The 22,705-nt window shown below is 40.5% G+C and overlaps 1 protein-coding gene across 1 annotated transcript in view; it reads left to right on the top strand.

The window, feature by feature from the left end:
- The window catches only part of rras2 (RAS related 2), an 86,368-nt gene that overhangs the window by 50,000 nt on the left and 13,663 nt on the right, over positions 1-22,705 (top strand). The window contains exon 2 of the mRNA XM_061883497.1: positions 18,677-18,764. Within this exon, the coding sequence (XP_061739481.1) occupies positions 18,677-18,764 (88 nt within the window). The remainder of the gene's footprint in view (positions 1-18,676; positions 18,765-22,705) is intronic.

The following is a 22,705-nucleotide window of genomic DNA, read 5'->3' as shown; positions in this document are numbered from 1 at the left end:
AGAAAGGTTGTTCTTAAACTGTTTGACTATTTGCTCACACAGTTGTAGACAAAGGGGTGTACCTCGCCCCATCCTTTCTCGTGAAAGTCTGAGCATTTTTTGGGAAGCTGTTTTTATACCCAATCATGGCACCCACCTGTTCCCAATTAGCCTGCACATCTGTGGGATGTTCCAAATAAGTGTTTGATGAGCATTCCTCAACTTTATCAGTATTTATTGTCACCTTTACTAACTTCTTTGTCACGTGTTGCTGGCATCAAATTCTAAAGGTAATGATTATTTGCAAAAAAAACCCAATGTTTATCAGTTTGAACATCAAATATGTTGTCTTTGTAGCAACTGAATATGGATTTGCAATTCATTGTATTCCGTTTATATTTACATCTAACACAATTTCCCAATTTATATGGAAACAGGGTTTGTATTTGTTATAGAGTCAGTTAAATTTACCAGTTAAGTTATCAAGGAGCAGATTTTGTAAACAATTACTGTGTTTTGGGGGGTCATTAAAAAGCAATAAAAATCAGCACCTAAGTGCGTTTATTCGACAGTGGAATTACATGAATCCACAATCTTTGTTTCAAATATATAAATAAATACAAATTGATTGTTTCAGCACCCGCAGGCAGGACCTACTTGCAATTCTCTTCCATACGTTTTCCTGTGTGTACTAGTGGTTGTACGGCACATTGACATCTGAAGCGACACTCACTTTTATGTTTATTCATATTTATACACATTTAATTCACTAGAGAGTAACAGTTAGTGGAAACTTTTCAACTATTTAAGATTATCATTGTCAAATGCTTAGTTTTGTCTATACAGACATGTAAACTTTTGACTTTGTATAATAAAGTAGATTGTTGTCCTTGTCAGGATAAATGACCATAAGATTTATTATTAGGTTAACCCAATGGTAATCTCTTTGAGAACATCCATCCTAATGCTTCACTCCCAAATCAATCTTGTTGGTGGTGAAAAGAGGCCTGTAATGTTTTCCTGGTGTTGAGTGAGCATTGTGTGTGTGTGTGTGTGTGTGTGTGTGTGTGTGTGTGTGTGTGTGTGTGTGTGTGTGTGTGTGTGTGTGCGTGTGTGTGCGTGCGTGTGCGTGCGTGTGCGTGCGTGTGTGTGTGTTAGTGGAGCGCAGGAACGCTGGAGGGGAACTGAGTGACAGGTTTAGACTTTGGAAGGTAGGCGGGGTCCCAGAACATGTCGCCTGTGACATCACTGCCACTTGGTCTGTTGTAGAGGTGGAGTTTCCTTCCTGCAAAAGCTGCCACCTTGCAAGCTACATCGAAACAGTGCTGCATGGGAACCTTTTCTCTACGTGTGTTCATTTAATAAGCAATCTTAATTCAACATGTCATGATTATCCTCCATTTTAATAATCTGTGTAGACATTAGGGCACACGTCTATGATGGTGATCATGTCAGCACTGGTCTAATGACTTGCATCAGGGAAGCGTCATTTAAAACTAGGAGACACTAATGTAGTTGTGTGGTAAATATACATTCCGCTGCAGTTCGATGTTAGGGGCAAAGGTTGCGTCACAATATCAATTTAACATCAACAAGAACTAAGTGATCACAATGATCTGTGTAAAGAAAACACAGGTTTCACTAATTGTTCCTCAATAAAAAAGGCTATGTAAAATATAGATAGACTCCAGCTCACCCGTGACTGAACAGAATAAATGCTAGAATAATTTATAGCCTTGTCAAAATTAACGTGTTAATGGGAATAAATCCATCATTATTAATCAGATTATTTTTTTAATGCAATTAACCCATCGGCAGTGCAAATCCTCTGCAGTGCAATGCAATACAGTGAATTTACGTTTTAAGTAGGGTTGCTGTCGCACGTGCACAAATGGGTAATAGTTGTTAGTGACCGTAGGTAGTGGTAGTGACAGGCTGCAGAACCAAATAAGTCAATATTGAAGACACTAAACAGCACGTTGGTCCTGTGATGGGAAATATGAGTACAAAAACATGACAGCTGACTATCGTAAAGTATTAGACACCCTGCATGAAATAATTTTCTTTTCACTAAGGCACTTCCATTGTTAAATACCACATTAATAACAATTATTATATGTGCAAATGTTTGATTAGAAAAACTGTTTGTTTTTTTTAAAATATGATCATGATCTTGAAGGTGTTAAACAAAGGTGTGAAGCTCATGTACTGTACTTTATATTTCATTTTTTGAGTATTTTTGCTTATGCAAACTGACATGATTAATATTGAATGAAAATTAATAATGAATACACAGTAACCCTGTAATCAAATTAAACATTTCAATTGTTTGACAGCACTACTTCAAACAAAAGCTCGGCAGATGTTTGTGGCATTACCTGTAAGCTAGCGTCTGCATCACTACCCGAATGGCTTTTGAGTTTATAAATTAGTACTGACTGATAAACATGAACAATCATATTACAGTTTCTGTAAAGTATTGGCCCACATTTCATGTATCAATTTCATACAGAGGCAAGTGGCATACTTGTCCTGGTTGAGCTTCCATCAATGACTTGAATATCTGAAATGCAGTTAAATAAATGTTTATTTATATAGCCCTAAATCACAAGTGTCTCAAAGGGCTGCACAAGCCACAACGACATTATCGGTTCAGATCCCACATCAGGGCTCGAAAAAACTCAACCCAGTGGGATGACAATGAGAAACCTTGGAGAGAACCGCGGATGTGCGTCCCCCCACTAGAGGAGACCGGTGCAATGGACGTCAAGTGGGTCAAGCATAATATTGTGAAAGTCCAGTCCATAGTGGATCTAACATTATAGTGAGAGTCCAGTCCATAGTGGCGCCAGCGGGAGACCATCCCGAGCGGAGACAGGTAAGCAGCGCAGAGATGTCCCTCCACTAGGGAGAGGGTGGCAAAAAAGAAAAGAAACGGCAGATCAACTGGTCTAAAAAAGGGGGTCTATTTAAAGGCTAGAGTATACAAATGAGTTTGAGACCTCCGATTTCTTGAGGTGGGGGTTAGGGTGGGGTGGGGGCGTGGTTAAGAGGGGAGGAGTATATAGCTAAAATTCACCAAGTCAAGTATTTCTCTCTCTCTCTCTCTCTCTCTCTCTCTCTCTCTCTCTCTCTCTCTCTCTCTCTATATATATATATATATATGTATATATATATATATATATATATATATGTGTATATATATGTATATATATGTATATATATATATGTATGTATGTATATATATGATTTAGGGCTATATAAGTAAACATTGATTGATTGATTGATATATATATATATTTTTTTTTTAATATATATATATAAGAGAAATACTTGAATTTCAGTGTTCATTTATTTATACATATACACACACTCATAACACTCATTGTTGAGTTAAGCGTTGAATTGTCCATCCTTGTTCTACTCTCTGTCACTATTTTTCTAACCATGCTGAACACCCTCTTTGATGATGCATTGCTGTCTGGCACGCTCAAAAGTGCTTTCATCAAATGCACTAGAGTCTCGAATCTTCCATCTCTCCCTAGCATGGCCCAAAGCCGGTCCATCTTTGCTTCCTGAGGAAGATCTTCACTGCCAAGCAATTGGTAGTCCACTACTTCTTCCCGGAGGCTATCCAGGTCCAACCGCAGCTGCGGCTTGGAACTTACAAGCGTATTTCTTCCTCTTACTCGTCGTCGGCGTCGCCATGGCTGTATCTTCCTCGTTTTTCTGCACTCTCTAAAAGCCGTAGATGTTATTGTCACATATGCATGTACAGTAGATGGCAGTATTGTCCTGTTTAAGAGTGTCACAACATTGCTGTTTACGGCAGACGAACTGCTTAACGGTAGACGAAAACGTGACTGCTGTTGTTGTGTGTTGTTACCGTGCTGGTAGGACGTTAATGAAACTGCCTAACAATAAACCCACATAAGAAACCAAGAACTCGCCCTCGATCAGTCTACAGTTATAACGTCATTGGGTAGGCTCGCTGTTTATATTGTGTGAAAGCAGACGTGACAACAGGCTGTCGACACGTCCCTCAGGTCCGCATGAAGCTGGAGGGGGCATGGCCTCCAGCTACGCCTGCTTTTCGGGAGAAATTTTGTCCCGGAAGGTTTTCGGGAGAGGCGCTGAATTTCGGGAGTCTCCCAGAAAATCCGGGAGGGTTGGCAAGTAAATGCTTCTACTGAAGTAGCATCTCTAACTGTTACCGGGAGGGCATTCCAGAGCACTGGAGGCCGAATAGAAAGTGCTCTATAGCCCGCAGACTTTTTTTGGGCTCTGGGAATCACTAATAAGTCGGAGTTCTTTAAACTCAGATTTCTTGCCGGGACATATGGTACAATACAATCGGCAAGATAGGATGGAGCTAGACCGTGTAGTATTTTATACGTATGTAGTAAAATCTTAAAGTCACATCTTAAGTGCACTGGAAGCCAGTGCAGGTGAGCCAGTACAGGCGTAATATGATGAAACTTTCTTGTTCTTGTCAAAAGTCTAGCAGCCACATTTTTACCAACTGTAATATTTTAATGCTAGACATAGGGAGGCCTGAAAATAATACGTTATATTAATCAAGACGAAACGAACGTATGAATAATGAGCTCAGCAAATTTTATGGAATTTTAACAATATTAAATAAAATGTTAGTTAAAAAAGGTATTCATTGGTAGTGATAATCATTTATCAAAGTTTAACTCATCATAGGTGAAAGTTCTTGATACCACTCTCAGTATAATAAAATTTGCAGAGTAACCTTAGAAGTAAACTCCTTCTTTCAAACAACTACAGAGCTCTATTGTGATTTATCCTTGGTAGAAAAGGAAAAATTAGCTTCCTAATTTACAAACCCCATTTCCATATGAGTTGGCAAATTGGGTTAGATGTAAATATAAACGGAATACAATGATTGGCAAATAATTTTCAACTCATATTCAGTTGAATATGCTACAAAGACAACATATTTGATGTTCAAACTGATAAACTTTTTTTTTTTGCAAATAATCATTAACTTTAGAATTTGACGCCAGCAACACGTGAAAAAGAAGTTGGGAAAAGTGGCAATAAATACTAATAAAGTTGAGGAATGCTCATCAAACACTTATTTGGAACATCCCACAGGTGTGCAGGCTTATTGGGAACAGATGGGTGCCATTAATGGGAATAAAAACAGCTTCCCAAAAAATGCTCAGTCTTTCACAAGAAAGGATGGGGCGAGGTACACCCCTTTGTCCACAACTGTGTGAGCAAATAGTCAAACAGTTTAAGAACAACGTTTCTCAAAGTGCAGTTGCAAGAAATTTAGGGATTTCAACATCTACGGTCCAAAATATCATCAAAAGGTTCAGAGAATCTGGAGAAATCACTCCACGTAAGCGGCATGGCCAGAAACCAACATTGAATGACCGTGACCTTTGATTCCTCAGATGGCACTGTATCAAAAACCGACATCAATCTCTACAGGATATCACGACATGGGCTTAGGAAAACTTCAGAAAACCACTGTCACTAAATACAGTTTGTTGCTACATCTGTAAGTGCAAGTTAAAGCTCTACTATGCAAAGCGAAAGCCATTTATCAACAACATCCAGAAACGCCGCCGGCTTCTCTGGGCCCGAGATCATCTAAGATGGACTGATGCAAAGTGGAAAAGTGTTCCGTGGTCTGACGAGTCCACATTTCAAATAGTTTTTGGAAATATTCGACATCGTGTCATCCGGACCAAAGGGGAAGTGAACCATCCAGACTGTTAGCGATGCAAAGTTTAAAGGTCAACATCTGTGATGGTATGGGGTGCATTAGTGCCCAAGGCGAGGGTAACTTACACATCTGTGAAGGCACCATTAATGCTGAAAGGTACATACAGCTTTTGAAACAACATATGCTGCCATCTAAACGCCGTCTTTTTCATGGACGCCCCCGCTTATTTCAGCAAGACAATGCCAAGCCACATTCAGCACGTGTTACAACAGCGTGGCTTTGTAAAAAAAGAGTACTTTCCTGGCCCACCTGCAGTCCAGACCTGTCTCCCATCGAAAATGTCTGGCACATTATGAAGCGTAAAATACAACAGCAGAGACCCCAGACTGTTGAACGACTGAAGCTCTACATAAAACACAAATGGGAAAGAATTCCACTTTCAAAGCTTCAACAATTAGTTCCCTCAGTTCCCACACGTTAATTGAGTGTTGTTAAAAGAAAAGGTGATGTAACACAGTGGTGAACATGCCATTTCCCAACTACTTTGTCACGTGTTGCAGCCATGAAATTCTAAGTTAATTATTATTTGCAAAAAAAAAATAAAGTGTGTGAGTTTGAACATAAAATATCTTGTGTTTATAGTCTTATAGATATAGATATAGATAGATATCTTGTGTTTGTTGTCATTCAATTAAATATGGGTTGAAAAGGATTTGCAAATCATTGTATTCCGTTTATATTTACATCTAACACGATTTCCCAACTCATATGGAAACGGGGTTTGTAAATGTGATTTGTCCTCATGACAGCTGTACAATGTTTCCATGGAAATCTGAATTCTTGAAATGTGTTATCCTCCTTGTGCCGTTATTTACAAGATAAGAAGGACACTTCTAAGATGTTTTATTCACTCACTCATTTGGGCCACAGTTGACATGTGTTAATGTGGGATGGGTCACCCTGGAATTGATACCTGTAGCTGGGATAGACCCCAACTTTAACTTCACCCTGAACAGGACCAGTCAGTGGTATAGAACGTAATAGATAAGTTTGCAAAGTAAAAGGTTCCCATAAAATACGACAAAGTCAAGTGAAGTCATTAGTGTCAATGCTGCAGAGATTATGATGGGAAGGGCTGGTCATTTTGTCCAGCATGACTCATGTTTGATACAAGTGTGCTGCCCTTGATGAGGTCATCTTTGAGTGTGCCACAGGTGATATTACTGGACATGACTCAGCCTCCTTCTAGTTGTGCACAATTATGGCCAAAATAATAATCATGATTATTTTTGTCAATATGGAAATCACAATTATTTTATCATGATTATTTATCATGTTAGATAAAACAGTGTTGGGGGGAAGAGAGGTTGAACTAAATAGTCCGATAAAAAGGCTCAATAAATGTTATTTATATATTTAAATACATATATTAGTTGTTTTTTTTAATTCATTATTAGTATCAAGATGTCAGCCTTTTCTCTTTAGTTCTATTTTTATGCTTTTTTTCGGCGCCATAAAAAACTGCCACGTTTCATGGGTCGCTCAATTGGACACCTCCACTTGACCTAACCATACATTTGATCGTTTGTAGCATGAAACTTGCACATTAAATTAGAAAATATAAAAATTGTGAAATAATTGAACATAAAAAAACAACAAATAATAAAAAAAAACATAGTGTTCACTTTTATAAGATCAATATAAAACACTAAGCAGTTTGAACAATAAAGATAAAGTATAATAAACAAGCTGTTTTTCCTCCAACAACACCATGTGAATCAGTGCAAAAGTTTGGCCCAAAAAAATAACTAGGATCTGTACCTCTCACATCTAATATACAAGCTTTGTGCCTCACTGACAACTCAAAACATTTGAGCTAATGTTAATGATAGTGGGAATACTGGCAAGGTTAACAATGAAATAAAGGAAGAGTGATTATACCTTTAAACAAATGGCAAGACGTTGTCAACAAGTCATATTCATGGCAACATTCCCTAAACATCATTTTACAAAAGGCCTGCTTCATGTTCACTCCTGCCCATAACAGTCTGAGTCACAGCAGGTGAGTGAAGGCACCACCAGTGACACAACGCTGTGTTGCACTTTCAAAATAAAAGCAACATCAAATATATGTTTTCCTCTGTGGTACACTTTTTGGGTGGGAAAAATGCCGAGACTGTCATGTACGTGAGGGCTGGAAGGAGACAACACCACGAAAGACTTAAGGTTACCAGGTTTATTGTAACCTTTGATGATTGTGTGGGATGTGTATGCTACTCTAAGTGTTGGTTGCAGGATTAAGTGTAAAGTTAACCATGTAAATAAAACAAGAGGATGTTGTACATGCGTGTTGAATGAAAACCTTCGTCTAGTCAAGGAGGGGCAGGCACAAGGAAGATCCGGGGACAGGCAGAAGGTCGAGGGCAGGCGGCAAGCAAACAAGGTCCGAGTCCAGGCGAGTGATCGAGGATCGAGGGAGGCAACTGTAAGGAGGACAAGGGACAAGTCAACAAGGCAAAAAGGCACAAGACAAAAGGAGGCGAGGACAACGAGAGGGAAGCCAGAGACCTATATGCTTACTACTAGAGTTAACGACTTTCCGGCACAGGATCCAAGGAGTGACTGGATTTTATGCTGTCCTTCTGATTACTGCCAGGTGCTCTTTTGACAGGCAGCCTACAGCTGCGGCTAAGCCTGGGCGTGGTGCGCATGGCGCGTGTGGGGGCGTGTACTGGCATGCTGCCAGAAGGAGTGTGGGAATCAGCTGCGGGAGAATCCCGGGTTCGAATCTGCGCAGTGACAGTACCCCCCTCCTTAGGCGAGGCACCCAACGAGCGTCTGAGGGCCCCCTGGGTTGGCACGGTAGAAGTCCACCAGAAGAGGGGGTCAGCAAGGTAGGAGGCCGGCACCCAAGATCTGTCCTCCGGTCCGTATCCCTCCCAGTCGACCAGGTATACCAGCCCCCTACCCTGTCGACGGACCCTGAGGATCTTCCTTACTGTCCACACAGGGTCACCGTCATCCAGGAACCTGGAGGAAGGCAGCTTGCGGAGGGGTATGAAGTGGGCTGCCTTCGAAAAACGGTCGACAATGGTGAGTATGGTGTTATTACCTCTCCAGACGGAGAACCCCGTGACAAAGTCCAAGGCTATGTGCGACCAAGGTCGAGCAGGGATCGACAATGGGCAGTGTGACGGTTTACTGCGGGCACAAGTGGAATAAGCAGTAATGAACTCACGAGTGTCGGCAGCCAAGGATGGCCACCAAAAACGTCAAAGGATAATGTTCGTTGGAACCCAGGATGGCAGGAGAACGGACTGGAGTGAGCCCAATCCAGGACCTGGGACCGAAGTTCACGGTGAACGAACAGCTTGCCAGGAGGTCCACCCTCAGGTCCAGGACAAGCTTCTAGAGCCTTCTTCACTTGGCCCTCTATTTTCCAGGTTACCATTCCCACAATTTGCGTTGGTGGCAGAATGGTCTAAGCGATAGGCGGACAAGCGTCCTCAGTCATGTGTACTCTGGATAGAGCATCTGCCTTCAGGTTCTTGGATCCAGGTCTGTAAGACAAGACGTAGTCGAAGCGGGAAAAAAAACTGTTGCCACCTGGCCTGTCGATTATTGATCCGCCGCGCTGACCGAATGGCGAGAAGGTTGCTATGGTCAGTTAAAATTTGGAACTGGTGTCTCACTTCCTCTAACCAGTGTCTCCACTCTACAAGTGCCTCGTGGACGGCCAGCAGTTCCTTGTTACCCGCATCGTAGTTCTGTTCGGCTGGTGATAGTCGCCTGGAGAAAAATGTACAGGGGTGAAGCATGTTATCAATTGTGGATCTTTGCGAAAGAATAGCTCCAATCCCCGAATCAGAAGCATCCACCTACTACCAAGAATGGAACGTTCCAATCCGGATGGATGAGGAAACAAAGCTGGTCTTGAGTCCTCTAAAGGCACTGTCGGGTTCAGATGTCTAGAAGAAGTTGACTTTAGACGAGGTGAGAGCGTTGAGGGTTGCGGCAATACGACTGAAATCCCGAATGAATTTTCTATAGAATCCCGCGAAGCCCTGGAATCTCCTGAGTTCAGTTTTGGAAGTGGGTTGTGGCCAGGCTACCACAGCCTTGACCTTCTCAGGGTCAGCTCTGACGAGTCCCCTCTCCACAATGAAGCCCAGGAAATCCACAGATGAGGCGTGAAAAAGGCATTTCTTTGCCTTGACAAACAGTTTGTTTTCAAGTAGACGTTGAAGGACCAAACGAAGATGCTGTTGATGTTTGGTGAATATGGTAGCAGGTGCCAAGGGTTCCAATGATGCGTTGAGAAGTGGCAGTGGGTACTTGTTTTTGATGGTTATGTTATGGGATGGTAGAGAGATCAATCTTGAGGTTAGGGGATTGTGTAGTCTTGCGAGGGCCCGAAGCGGACTTCAAGCAATTCGCGTCACAGGGAGTGCTCCAGGCCATTATCTCTCCGGAGGTCCAAAAAATATGAGGGTCATGTTGCCTCAACCAAACTCTACCTAGGACCACAGAAGTGAAAGGGGCCTCCAAAACCCAAAAACAAATGGTCTACGAATGGTTTCCAGACATGGTAAGAAGCAGCGGTTCTGAACGGTGTTTAATAGGACCCAATGGACGTCCGTCCAGAGCCAGAGCAGGAAGGTACTTATATCCAAGGATACCAGAGGGATATTGTTTTGTTTGACAAAACCGTAGTCCATAATACTATCGTCCGGCCCGAGTCCAAAAAAACCTTAACTGCCACTATTTTGTCGTTCAAAGTTAAGGATGCGGAAAACAGAATGCCCGGCTTGTCTTGTCCCTGGGGAAAAATCGAATGGCTCACCAGGATCCCCCTTGCTGGTGAGCCTGGTCTTTTACCAGGGACGGACAGTAGCGGATAATGTGTCCTGCGCCCCCACAGTACAGACAGAGACGTTGCCTCATCATTCTCTCCCTCTCCTCCGTCCCCAAACCAGTCCTACCCACTTGCATGGGTTCGGGGTTAGGAACCGCAACTGGTATTGGGTTTGGTTGTCCTCCAAATGGCTGGAAGACGGAAGAAGGAGTCGTTGTCTGGTTTCTTCTGGCGACGCTCTGGGATCTCTCGGTTGCTCGCTCAAAGAGTCTCTGGTCGTACTGAAGGGCCAAGTCGATGAAGGCTCTGGAAGAGGTTGGTCCATCCCTCAGCAGGCCGTCCTTAAATTCCTCAGAGAGTCCCTGACGAAACGCACTTTGGAGCCAAAAACATGCACCTGGGGATAGGTTGATTGGCAACACTAAATTGGCCCTAGTGTGTGAATGTGAGTGTGAATGTTGTCTGTCTATCTGTGTTGGCCCTGCGCTGAGGTGGCGACTTGTTCAGGGTGTACACTGCCTTCCGCCCAAAAGCAGCTGAGATAGGCTCCAACGACCCCGTATGGGACAAGCGGTAGAAAATGGATGGCTGGATGGATAATTCTGGAGCCCTACCTCTTTTTACTAAGCAATATTTGGTAGATCTCCTTACCATGGATTTTCACCGGATGCGGAACAGCTATGGAACAGCGCCACCACTTTTGGTTTCCTTTCAAGTTATTGTGTCGAATTCTACTGTCCCCAACCTCTTGTGTGTTGGTATTGTGTTGCATCCCTGCGCTAAATACATACAAAACTTCTATATTTGCCAGACTGTGCAGCATGGCAAAAAGTTAAAATCTGCTTGCATGAGACAAGAAGTCTACACAAAATAAAAGGATCTGCTTTCCCAAAAAATATTTTGTGTTCAAGGCGAATTGTATTTTGATATCTGAAACATCCTAATGGGCGAGGATGGACTGAAGTCAACTTGTCAAAGGTTTCAGATGTAATTTCACCTTGTTGACACAAATGGATGACGGCATGTTGATTCTGGAGGTCCAAAATCAAATAATCTTATTACAGGCATATCCTGGACAGCTATTCTGAGGCCTTTGTCAAATACCAACCTGTTGGTTTTGATGTAAGGCAAAGCTCAGAGGCATTTTGCGGTCTTGCCGTTGAGCAGATATTGCAAATGGCAGGATCGAGTTTATTTGCTTCCGCCCCTCCGAATGGAGAGAAAAAACAGTTTGTTGTTCGCTTTACTATAACTCCCCTTATCACGTGATTACGCCCGGATTCTAGAGGTCTCGTAAAAGTCTGCGCTATTTCGCTGCATGGCGGTGCAGCAACAGTGGGCATCAATGAGCGGTAAGGATTTGTAGATGGCGGAGACATTCTGTTGTGGCGCCGTTCAGCAGCCGGTACGCATCCAGTGGAAATCTGGGGTCAGAAATAAGAAGGTCGACGGAAAGATGAGTAAAGGAGGGAAAAAAACACGAAAGTTTTTTTTTTCTTTCAGTCTCTCTCTGTCGCTGTCTCTTTCACTCATTTTCTGTCCGGTGGTCTAAGGCACACGGGGGGGAGGGGGGGGGGGCTGTGGTGCAACGGAGCACAGTGTTGGACACACAGTATTACTGATGAATTATTGAACAGTTGTGAGTGGATGCGACTTAGGCCTTAGTACATGCATGCTGCTGAATGACAGGAGAGTGAAAAGCAGAGAGTATCTGTTTCTTCTGCAATACATTTGACTGCAGGTGAGAAGCGAGGAGTTTTTATGCAGAGGGAAAACATTATTTCAAAGAGTGAGCAAGAAGGACTTTTTTTTTTTAATAAATGTATTTTTTTTTGGCTTTACAGTGCGACAATATCAAACAGTAGTTACCATAGCCAATCATAAAAAAACATGTTTTTTAATATATTGTTAAAATATGCTTTTTGCACTCAAAACAGAGTACTGTATAACTGCACAATCTTATAAGTGTTTAAAAAAATCTTTGTTCGCCGATATCAATACAGTTTTAAGAGGATATTGTGTTTCGTATGTATTTTTTCATATACTCTATATCTCATATTGTCAACCGAAAACATGTATGCTGTGAAATGGCACTCCACATTGCATATTTTACCAACTGACACACTCACAGGTGTGGCATCTCTCTCTCTCTCTCTCTCTCTCTCTCTCTCTCTCTCTCTCTTCCTCTCTCTCTCTCTCTCTCTCTCTCTCTCTCTTTCTCTACTCTATGTGTACATGTACATATGTACATCCTTATATATATATATATATATATATATATATACATACACACATATGTATAATATATATACATATATATATACACACACATATGTATAATATATATACATACATATATATATATACACATTATATATGTATATATATACACACATGTATAATATATACATATATATGCATATACAGTATGTATATATCATATATATGCATACATACATACATATATATATATATATATATTATGTATATGTATCCATCCATCCATTTTCTACCGCTTATTCCTTTCGGCGTCGCGGAGGGCGCTGGAGCCTATCAGCTACAATCAGGCGGGGTATATATGTGTAAATCATATATATGCATATATATATACACATATATATATGCATGTACGTATATATATATATGTATGTATATATATATGTATGTATGTATATATATATATGTATGTATATTTGTATGTATGTATGTACAGTATATATGCATATGCATGGAAAATAATTTTGATCCAAAAATAAAGACACAGTTTTAAACTAACTCACATATCTTACATTGAAATGATCTCTATTAATCATAAATTTATATAACTCCTTGAAATAAATGTATTTTTCCCACCAAAAGTTAAGGTGACCTCTTTGCATGTTTTTTGAAGCTTCAATCAAATGCGTTGGGTGTAAAAACATCTCGTCTTTATTCTACACTGAAAAACTCTTCATCAAAACAGTACTGTGAATGTGGGCCATACGGGACAAAACACTTCCTGTAAAAAAAAATGTTCACGCCTGAATGAGCGTAGAGTGTTGTTTGACTTGATGTTCTTGGGATCATTCTGTGGTGCAGTGTATTGGTTTGACATTCACCAAGCCCTCCTTCAGCTGTCGCCACTTAACAGGCCCACGAGGAGAGTGAGAACTATCAAACATGAGAAAAATCTCAAAAATGTGAGGCTCCTCCTCCTCTTGACTCCCTGCACCCTGGCCCCACCCTTCCAGTTTAGGTTGCTAAGAGACCGCATGTGCCTTAAAATAAAGAAAGAGGCTGACAGAAGTTGAAGGCTGAACACATAGAACGGGGTGTTTACCTGCAGTGTGTTAAGGTAGAGGTCATGTTAGAGGTCTCTTAGCTGTGTTTAAAGCATCAACAGGAACTATGTGGTAGATGCTTATCTGCTTTTTACTTGATGTATACACAAGGAATCTCTAAAATTACACATAGTTACAAAATATGTTTTTTTATCCTATTAACATTGTTGGCAGAGCTTATAATGAAACATACACTGTATAGATGAATGTCTTGGGACACACCTTTATTAATTTGTCATAGGTTGGCTTAAACTCCTTATTTTTCTTTATTCTTGAGCCTCAGAGTTGTTCCAAGTGATATTTTCCGCAATTGTGTACAATCGATGTTGTATAAATAAGTATATATTTAACTGTCCTGTAAGCGATGTTTTATTGTTTGTTTTCCTCATAGTTGCTGATTATTATTTTAGTGCTCTCTGAATGGTGAATGAAGTCAAGTAGTTTTCTCCACCGTGGGAAGAAACGCCAGAGAATCTCAGTGGAGGCAAAGCATCTTAAATTAAGAAAAACATTTTCTAAACTTGAATACTTTTAAAACAATCCGGGTAGATTAGAAAATGGGATTCAGAATATCAGTTTGTATCAATGGCGAATAGGGCTGGGTAGGGGTATAACGGTACCCAAAAATTTCGGTTCGGTACGTACCTCGGTGTAGAGGTCACGGTTCGGTTCATTTTCGGTACAGTAAGAAAACAAACATATAATTTTTGGGGTTATTTATGTACCAAATTTGTAAACAATGACTTTATCCTTTTAACATTGGGATCACTATAATAATTCTGCCCACGTTAATCCACATTAAACTGCCTCAAGTTGTTGCTTTGATTAAATAAAATGACAAAACCTTTCTTCTACATATAAAAAGTGCAACATTAAACAGTTTCAAGTCAACTCATCATGCTTGATTTATTACAGCATTTGGGAAGCCTGTAGTTGACCTTTATTATATAAATGTTGTATTTTTGTCAACATGTGATAGGTGGCACCCTGCCATTCAAAACTAGGCTGCTACATTACGTATGATTAATGTAACTATAGCTGAAAAATAGTACAATAGCAATAGGAGAGACTATACATCCCTGAAATCTATGGAATTCATGTTAGTTCATGTGAAATAACAGACAGACAGGGCTTTGCTGCCCCTAACACACGCACACACACACACACACACACACACGCACACACACACACACACACACACACACACACACACACACACACACACACACGCACGCACACACACACGCACACACAGCAAAATGAGCTAACGTAACGCTAAAAGCTAATTCGCCCTTACATCACCTCAAGCCAGAACTGTGAGCGAGCTGAACTGCAGATTAAGTTTCTAGAAGGTTAACGGGCTCATAGTGATGTTTGTAATAGTTGTGACTGGAAAGTGTTTTTTATAATTTGGGGAGTGTACGATGTCCGCTGCTAAACACGTCTGCTCGACAATGAAGTATTTACAACATGCGTTCTGAATACGCATTGCTGATTGGCTGTTACATTGCTCTGAATACGCACTGCTGATTGGCTATTACATCGCTCTGAATAGGCACTGCTGATTGGCTTTGTATGTAACCAATCAGATGGTTGTGTGGGCGGGACAATGCTGGGTGCTCACTGCTCAGACAGAAGCAGAAAGAAGAGCAGCTTGTTAAGACTTTAGCATACAAACTCGTTCGATACACCCTGGTACCGAACCAAAACCCTCGTACCGAAACGGTTCAATACAAATACACGTACCGTTACACCCCTAGGGCTGGGCTATTTGGACAAAACTGATATTGTATTTTTAGTCCGAGTACCCGTATACGGTATATACCTTATAAAGTATATAGCTTTATAAAAAAATAAAAAAAAACCTTGCAAATTGCTTAAAGTTGCCTCAGTGTTAGGGTTAGGCTTAACCCTAACACTAACCCTAGACAACCAGTGTTGAGAGCACTCAGATTATTTTTCTTGTAAGTAGTAACGTAATGTGTGTCAAAGCAATTTTCGTTAATTTTGTTTATGAATGTTAGGTTTATATCCTCACGCTTGTGCGCGGGATGGATGGAGCTTCTATTCGCTCACTGTGGTGAAAGCTGAAAGTTTAAAGCTGCTTTTCAGCCACCCAGCAGCATTACCTTAGCCCACACAGGCTATGGGTAGAGGCACTTTTAAATCGCGTTTTAGTTAAATATTTGACACACCAAGCAAGCAGCAGAGAGAAGTTATTATTAGCTTCTGTGCTAAGTCACTAACAGAACTGAACAACATAAATAGATGAGATAAGTCCATCCATCCATCCATTCATTTTCTACCGCTTATTCCCTTGGGGGTCGCTGGGGGTGCTGGTGCCTATCTCAGCTACAATCGGGCGGGAGGCGGTGTACACCCTGGACAAGTCGCCTCCTCATCGCAGGGCCAACACAGATAGACAGACAACATTCACACTCACATTCACACACTCGAGCTAATTTAGTGTTGCCAATCAACCTATCCCCAGGTGCATGTCTTTGGAAGTGGGAGGAAGCCGGAGTACCCGGAGGGAACCCATCCAGTCACAGGGAGAACATGCAAACTCCACACAGAAAGATCCCGAGCCCAGGATTGAACCCAGGACTACTCAGGACCTTCGTATTGTGAAGCAGACGAGCTAACCCCTCTTCCACTGTGCTGCCCTGGATGAGATTAGTGATAAAGGATATTTTTTTTGTATTTTTCGAACTATAAGGCGCACTTAAAATCCTTTCATTTTCTCAAAAAACGACAGCGCACCTTATAACCCGGTGCACCTGATGTACGGATTAATTCAGGTTGTGCTTACTGACCTCGAAGCAATTTTATTTGGTACAAGGTGTAATGTTAAGTGTGAACGGTAGATGGCAGTCACACATAAGAGATATGTGTGCACTGCAAGATGACGTTAGCAAGCAAGCCCAAAACAATTGATAAAGAACCCAAAATGGCACCAATTAGGAGACATCAACTGGTGTTTTGTTTCACAATATTATACAAAACCAACTTTTCTTTCCTTTTGGTTCCTGCTGATGTGTATTTGTGATGTGCAGTCCCGATAATTGGCGCACTTCCGCCATTGTAGTCCACGCTGACGTCGTAGTCAATAAGCTCCTTTTTCTCTATCTTCTTGTTGTGGGGCATTCATCCGCTGCTTCTGCCATTTAAGTTACAACAAAGATGACGGGGAGAAGACGATGTCGAAGTGAAGCTCCGTAAATAAGACCTACCTACAAACTGGCGCATCCTGAAAAGACGGTCAAAAAGCGGCCTGAAAATGGTCTGTAAAACATAATTATTGCAACATTTTCACCAAGGAACTACAGTACATTACATGTCATTTAGACCACAAGGAAGTGTTTTAAATGTAACAAATCATAATAATACCCATTTAATATTTAGTGTGCTATTTGTATTAAAATAGACATTAACAGACCAGCTCTTCAGCAATGAGCCCTTTGATACAAAAGATACAGTCTGTTCCCAAGCAAATTGGTGTGTGTGTAAATAAAGCTGCAGTCACTCACAAACAGCCAAATGCAGTCGCTGAACAAAGCATCGTATTACACTTGGGACTCGAGAAGTCGGTTTCCTTGCGCCATGTTTTTTTAAAAGTTTGATGCACAGCGCGTCAAAGTGCGTCAGAGAGGAGCCTCCATAAACACGCGAGCCAAAGAGGACTTCCTGTGCTATGCCTGTCAGGCGCAAAGAAGAGCAAACAATCTAACAAAGAAACATGAAATGCCGATATAGTCTCAAATATGTACCGTTTTCTAGAATATACCGGTATTAAATATAATACTGGTATATTGCGCAGTCTTAATGGCAAATATAAGGACTTGCTCTACAACATTGAGACAGAATAGAAAAAGCAGCAGTGTAATGTGTAAAATTCTTTGATCAACTTTGGGAAAAATTATTGAACAATTATAGATTACCCCATTCATAGTATTTTAGATCTATTATATCCATTTAGATTTATACAAGCTACCTAAATACTGTAAATATGTTCAAAATTACCTTGTATAAAAATTTTTGTAACATAAAACAATAGCTTTCTATTTTAAATGTTGCTAAAAGAGAATATTTTGGGAATGTTATCTTTTCAGTTACACTAAAATTATAGCAATTTGAATAGTTACACTAATGGCCACTACTGTCTTAATTTTCCGCCTTTTATAAAGTTATACATTTTGAAAATAAATGTAATTTGCAAAGGGGGTTAAATAATGTTTAATGCAACTGTAAATGTTAAATAAAACTGCAATCAAGTAGAGAAAATGTTTGGATGAATCATTTTGTGAGGTGTTTCGGTAACCTAAACTAAACAAGATACATACAAATGAAACTCAGTTTCCACACACTGCAATTGAAATGAACTGTGTACAGTACATGACTGAAAGAAGAAATAAATGATCCATTCCTGCAGGTCAAGGATGTGTCATTGTATTGATTAAATGTTTTTTATCTCTCTGTTTTCTGGTGTCATATCGTGCTAAAGTTATTATTTTGTGGTTTATTGGCTGAAAAGCTACAGGAGACTTGTCCAGAAATCTTTAAAGGACTGCAGTTTTTGTCATTGCTTTTTCCGTGGGCTCCGACATAGGGTTCACATTCACACGGGAGTGGCAACTTACCACGGTAGAGAGAAGGATCATGTTGAGAATGGTGATCTCTGCCTGTCTTCTAACTAGAATTGCTCTTGTTGTCTTTGCGTAATTCTTTGACTAACTAAATCCAGTCTTCCATTATTGTTCATTGACCACCCAAAGTCCTATTCTGATTGCTAACAGTCTCCTTGTTTGTCTTTTGCAGTCCTACTTTGTCACCGACTATGACCCTACCATTGAAGACTCTTACACCAAGCAGTGTGTGATTGACGAAAGGGCAGCCAGGCTGGACAGTAAGTGCAGTTTTAAATAAACACACCCTCAGCTAATGGACACTTTAATACTTTCACATTGGTACCTCAATTTACGAGCCCATTGTGTTCCAGGACCGAGCACGTAACTCAAGACGCTTGTATCTCAAATCAGGCCAGAACGTCAAAATGAATTAAAGGGGAACATTATCACCAGACCTATGCAAGCGTCAATATATACCTTGATGGTGCAGAAAAAAGCCCATATATTTTTTTAACCGATTTCCGAACTCTAAATGGGTGAATTTTGGCGAATTAAACGCCTTTCTGTTTATCGCTCTTTTGGCGATGATGTCAGAACGTGACGTCACCGAGGTAATACAGCCGCCATTTTCATTTTCAACACATTGCAAACACCGGTTCTCAACTCTGTTATTTTCCGTTTTTTCGACTATTTTTTGGAACCTTGGAGACATGCCTCGTCGGTGTGTTGTCGGAGGGTGTAACAAAACTAACAGGGAGGGATTCAAGTTGCACCACTGGCCAAAGTGGCAAGAAATCTGCCGCCAGACCCCCATTGAATGTGCCGGAGTGTCTGCACATTTTACCGGCGATGAAAGACATGGCACAGAGATGTATGGATAACCTGCAGATGCATTTGCAACGATAAAGTCAACGAAATCACAAAGGTGAGTTTTGTTGATGTTGTTGACTTATGTGCTAATCAGACATATTTGGTCGCGGCGTGACTGCCAGCTAATCGATGCTAACATGCTACGCTAATCGATGCTAACATGCTATTTACCGGCGGTGCTAAAGCAGACATGGCACAGAGATGTATGGATAACCTGCAGATGCATATGCAACTATAAAGTCAACGAAATCACAAATGTGAGTTTTGTTGATGTTGACTGCCAGCCAATCGATGCTAACATGCTACGCTAATCGATGCTAACATGCTATTTACTGGCGGGGCTAAAGCAGACATGGCACAGAGATGTATGGATAACCTACAGATGCAATTGCAACTATATTACGTTTCCTTCCACCTACATTTAATGCGAAAAAAACACTTACCAATCGACGGATTTAAGTTGCTCCAGTGTCACAAGATGCGAAAGTCCTGATCGTTTGGTCCGCACATTTTACCGGCGATGCTAACGCAGCTATTCGGCCATGCTATGGCTATGAATACCGTCAATAGCTATTCGCTCAATAGCTTCAGTTTCTTCTTCAATACTTTCATACTCCAACCATTCGTTTCAAAACATGCGTATTCTGTTGAATCGCTTAAACCGCTGAAATCCGAGTCTGAATCCGCGCTAATGTCGCTATATCTTGCTGTGCTGTACGCCATTGTTTGTTTACATTGGCAGCACTATGACATCACAGGAAAATGGATAGTGTCTTCGCAGAGAGCGAAAAAAAGGCACTTTAAAGCTTTTTTTAGGGATATTCCGGGACCGGTAAAATTTTGAAAAATACTTCAAAAAATACAACAAGCCACTGGGAACTGATTTTTATTGTTTTTAACCCTTTTGAAATTGTGATAATGTTCCCCTTTAAAATCAATATGGCTCTCTCAAAACACTACAATTTTAACATATTGAGGAGCAGACATTTGTAAGTGTCCCTTACAGGCTACTTGTTCAACGCCAAAACGACGCCAAACACAGCATTGTCGGCACCCCCAGTAACGTCTTGTAAGCAATGTAGCACACAGAGTGTGATGCTCTTTTTAAGCTATATTGATGATCTTAACACACCAACTGCATCCCTCATGACATCGTACCAGTAGCCACAATAACAACAACACAGCACTTTCTGGTTATGCACCAATTATTGTTATTAATGAGGGTGCATTCAAGAACACTCGTAGTTTCAAACATTCCACCTCAAAATAGTTGTTTTATGCACATTATCTCTCTTCTGTATTGCTGCAATTAATCGTGTAAGGGTGTAACGGCTAATTAATTTATTGATTTATATTCCTTAGATTTAAGTACATTTATATGTGCTCGGCAAGTTTGCTTTCTAGAAGATAGGTATCAATCCAACATTGTTTTCAAAGGAAATCGATAGATTTTGTCGATACTAGAAAAAGGAAAACATTGGGTTTAAGAACGGCAGACTTAATATGGGGTTTGACACTTATGATAATAAGGACGTTAAATATTATTCAAGTCTGTCTGAGTCCTCGTCATCAGACATCAAAACAAGAGTAGTGGATAGCTACAATGACTGAGAAAGTTCACAACAAATGCCAACACAACAAGGCAATAACATGAAATCACAACAAAACAACTTTCAACCGCAACACAACTTTAAGCCACAAAAGACGTGACGGACACAACAAAAGTGACAGCAGAGCAAGTTAAGGCGACAAACTGACATCCTAAAATTAGTTTTATTGAAACAGTTTACAAAGCTTTTTATGACTTTTCCAACTTCGTTCAGTACACCATTTTCAACTCTTGATCTCAGGAAGTCAGAGAATAGGGCTGGGCGATATGGCCTTTTTTTAGTATCTCCATATTTTTAGGCCATGTCACGATACACGATATATATCTCGATATTTTGACTTAGCCCTGGAACACTTGATACATATAATCACAGCAGTAGGAAGATTCTATGTGTCTACATTAAAACATTCTTGGTCATACTGCATTAATATATGCTACTTTTAAACTTTCATGCAGAGAGGGAAATCACAACTAAGTCAGTTATTATAAGCAGTGGCACAAGCATTTATGTCATTTCAAAACAGAAAGTGCAAGATTGTCAGAGACATTTTAAAACAAGCTATGAGTGCACTTTTATGCATGATGTCACTAAGATGACATATCAAAACAACGCTAAATTAAAGTGCACTTTTTGTACAGAACGCACCTACAATAGTTTAAAACAAATAAAGTGCACTTTTGTGCATGATGTCACAAAAGATATTTCAATAAGTGTCAAATAAAAATGAGCTGCATAGTAGGAAATCAAATAGTGTATGTCCTTTGCTATGTGGAAGGTTACTGCGGACGTAATCTCCTGTTGTTGACTATTTTTTTCATACGGTGTTGATGTGGAAATGGTTGCCTCGGCATTTTGTTGGTGTGGCACCGGCCGGAGATGTTTCAAACACTCTTCATTCTCTAGCAGGTGACTTTTGAAATTATGCTACATATTAGCAGTAATGCTACTTTTTGTAGCAACGCTTTTGCCCCACACTTGACAAATTAGTTACGGTTGTTTGTTCGACCTATTCCCACTTGAAGCCAAACCACTGTTGTTTTTCTAGGGAATTAATTCTTCCTTCATTTGTTACCAGATTCGCACCTTCTTTCTATCGTATTACCACTCGCACCACAGCTGAAGTTACTCATGCCGCTACCTCTCTGCTCCGCGAGGGCGTATACGTATTTGACATATGTAAGAAGGTGCGCTTGTTTTATGTCTCTGTGAGAAGGTGACAACAAAGAGTGAGAAGAGCCTGTAGTGTAATGCCTGCAGCTAAAATCAACTGCGTGGGAACGTATACTCAAATATCACGATATATTCATTTTTATTTTCTATATTGCACCGAGACAAACCCAATTGAGTACATCGATATATCGCCCAGCCCTACAGTATCAGAGAGTCACCGAAACTTGCCTGCTGTCACTTCCTTTCAGTTTTCGTATAGTTGTGTTTTGGCTTATAGTTGTTGTGTTGTAGCGGTTTGATTTGATATGCCTTTTGTATTCGTGCTATAGCTTAAAGTTGTGTTGTAGTTTCATGTTATTGTGTTGTGCATTTGTTGTGATTTTTATCTGCTGTTTATTAAAAAGAGAGTAGTAGCAGATCAAACCACTGCTCCTTTAACCGAAAAAAATTGATTGGTTGCACTTGTTTTTTATATGATTTTATTTTGTATTTGTATTATTTCTATGTCAGAAACTAACTGTAAAAGTAGCAGGTAAACAAACCTATTGTTAATTTAACCTGAAGATATT

Source organism: Nerophis ophidion, linkage group LG02 (genome assembly GCF_033978795.1).
Source record: "Nerophis ophidion isolate RoL-2023_Sa linkage group LG02, RoL_Noph_v1.0, whole genome shotgun sequence".
Lineage (NCBI taxonomy): Eukaryota > Metazoa > Chordata > Actinopteri > Syngnathiformes > Syngnathidae > Nerophis > Nerophis ophidion.
The sequence above is the reverse complement of the archived record's forward strand: the minus strand, read 5'-3'. Positions and strand labels throughout refer to the sequence as shown.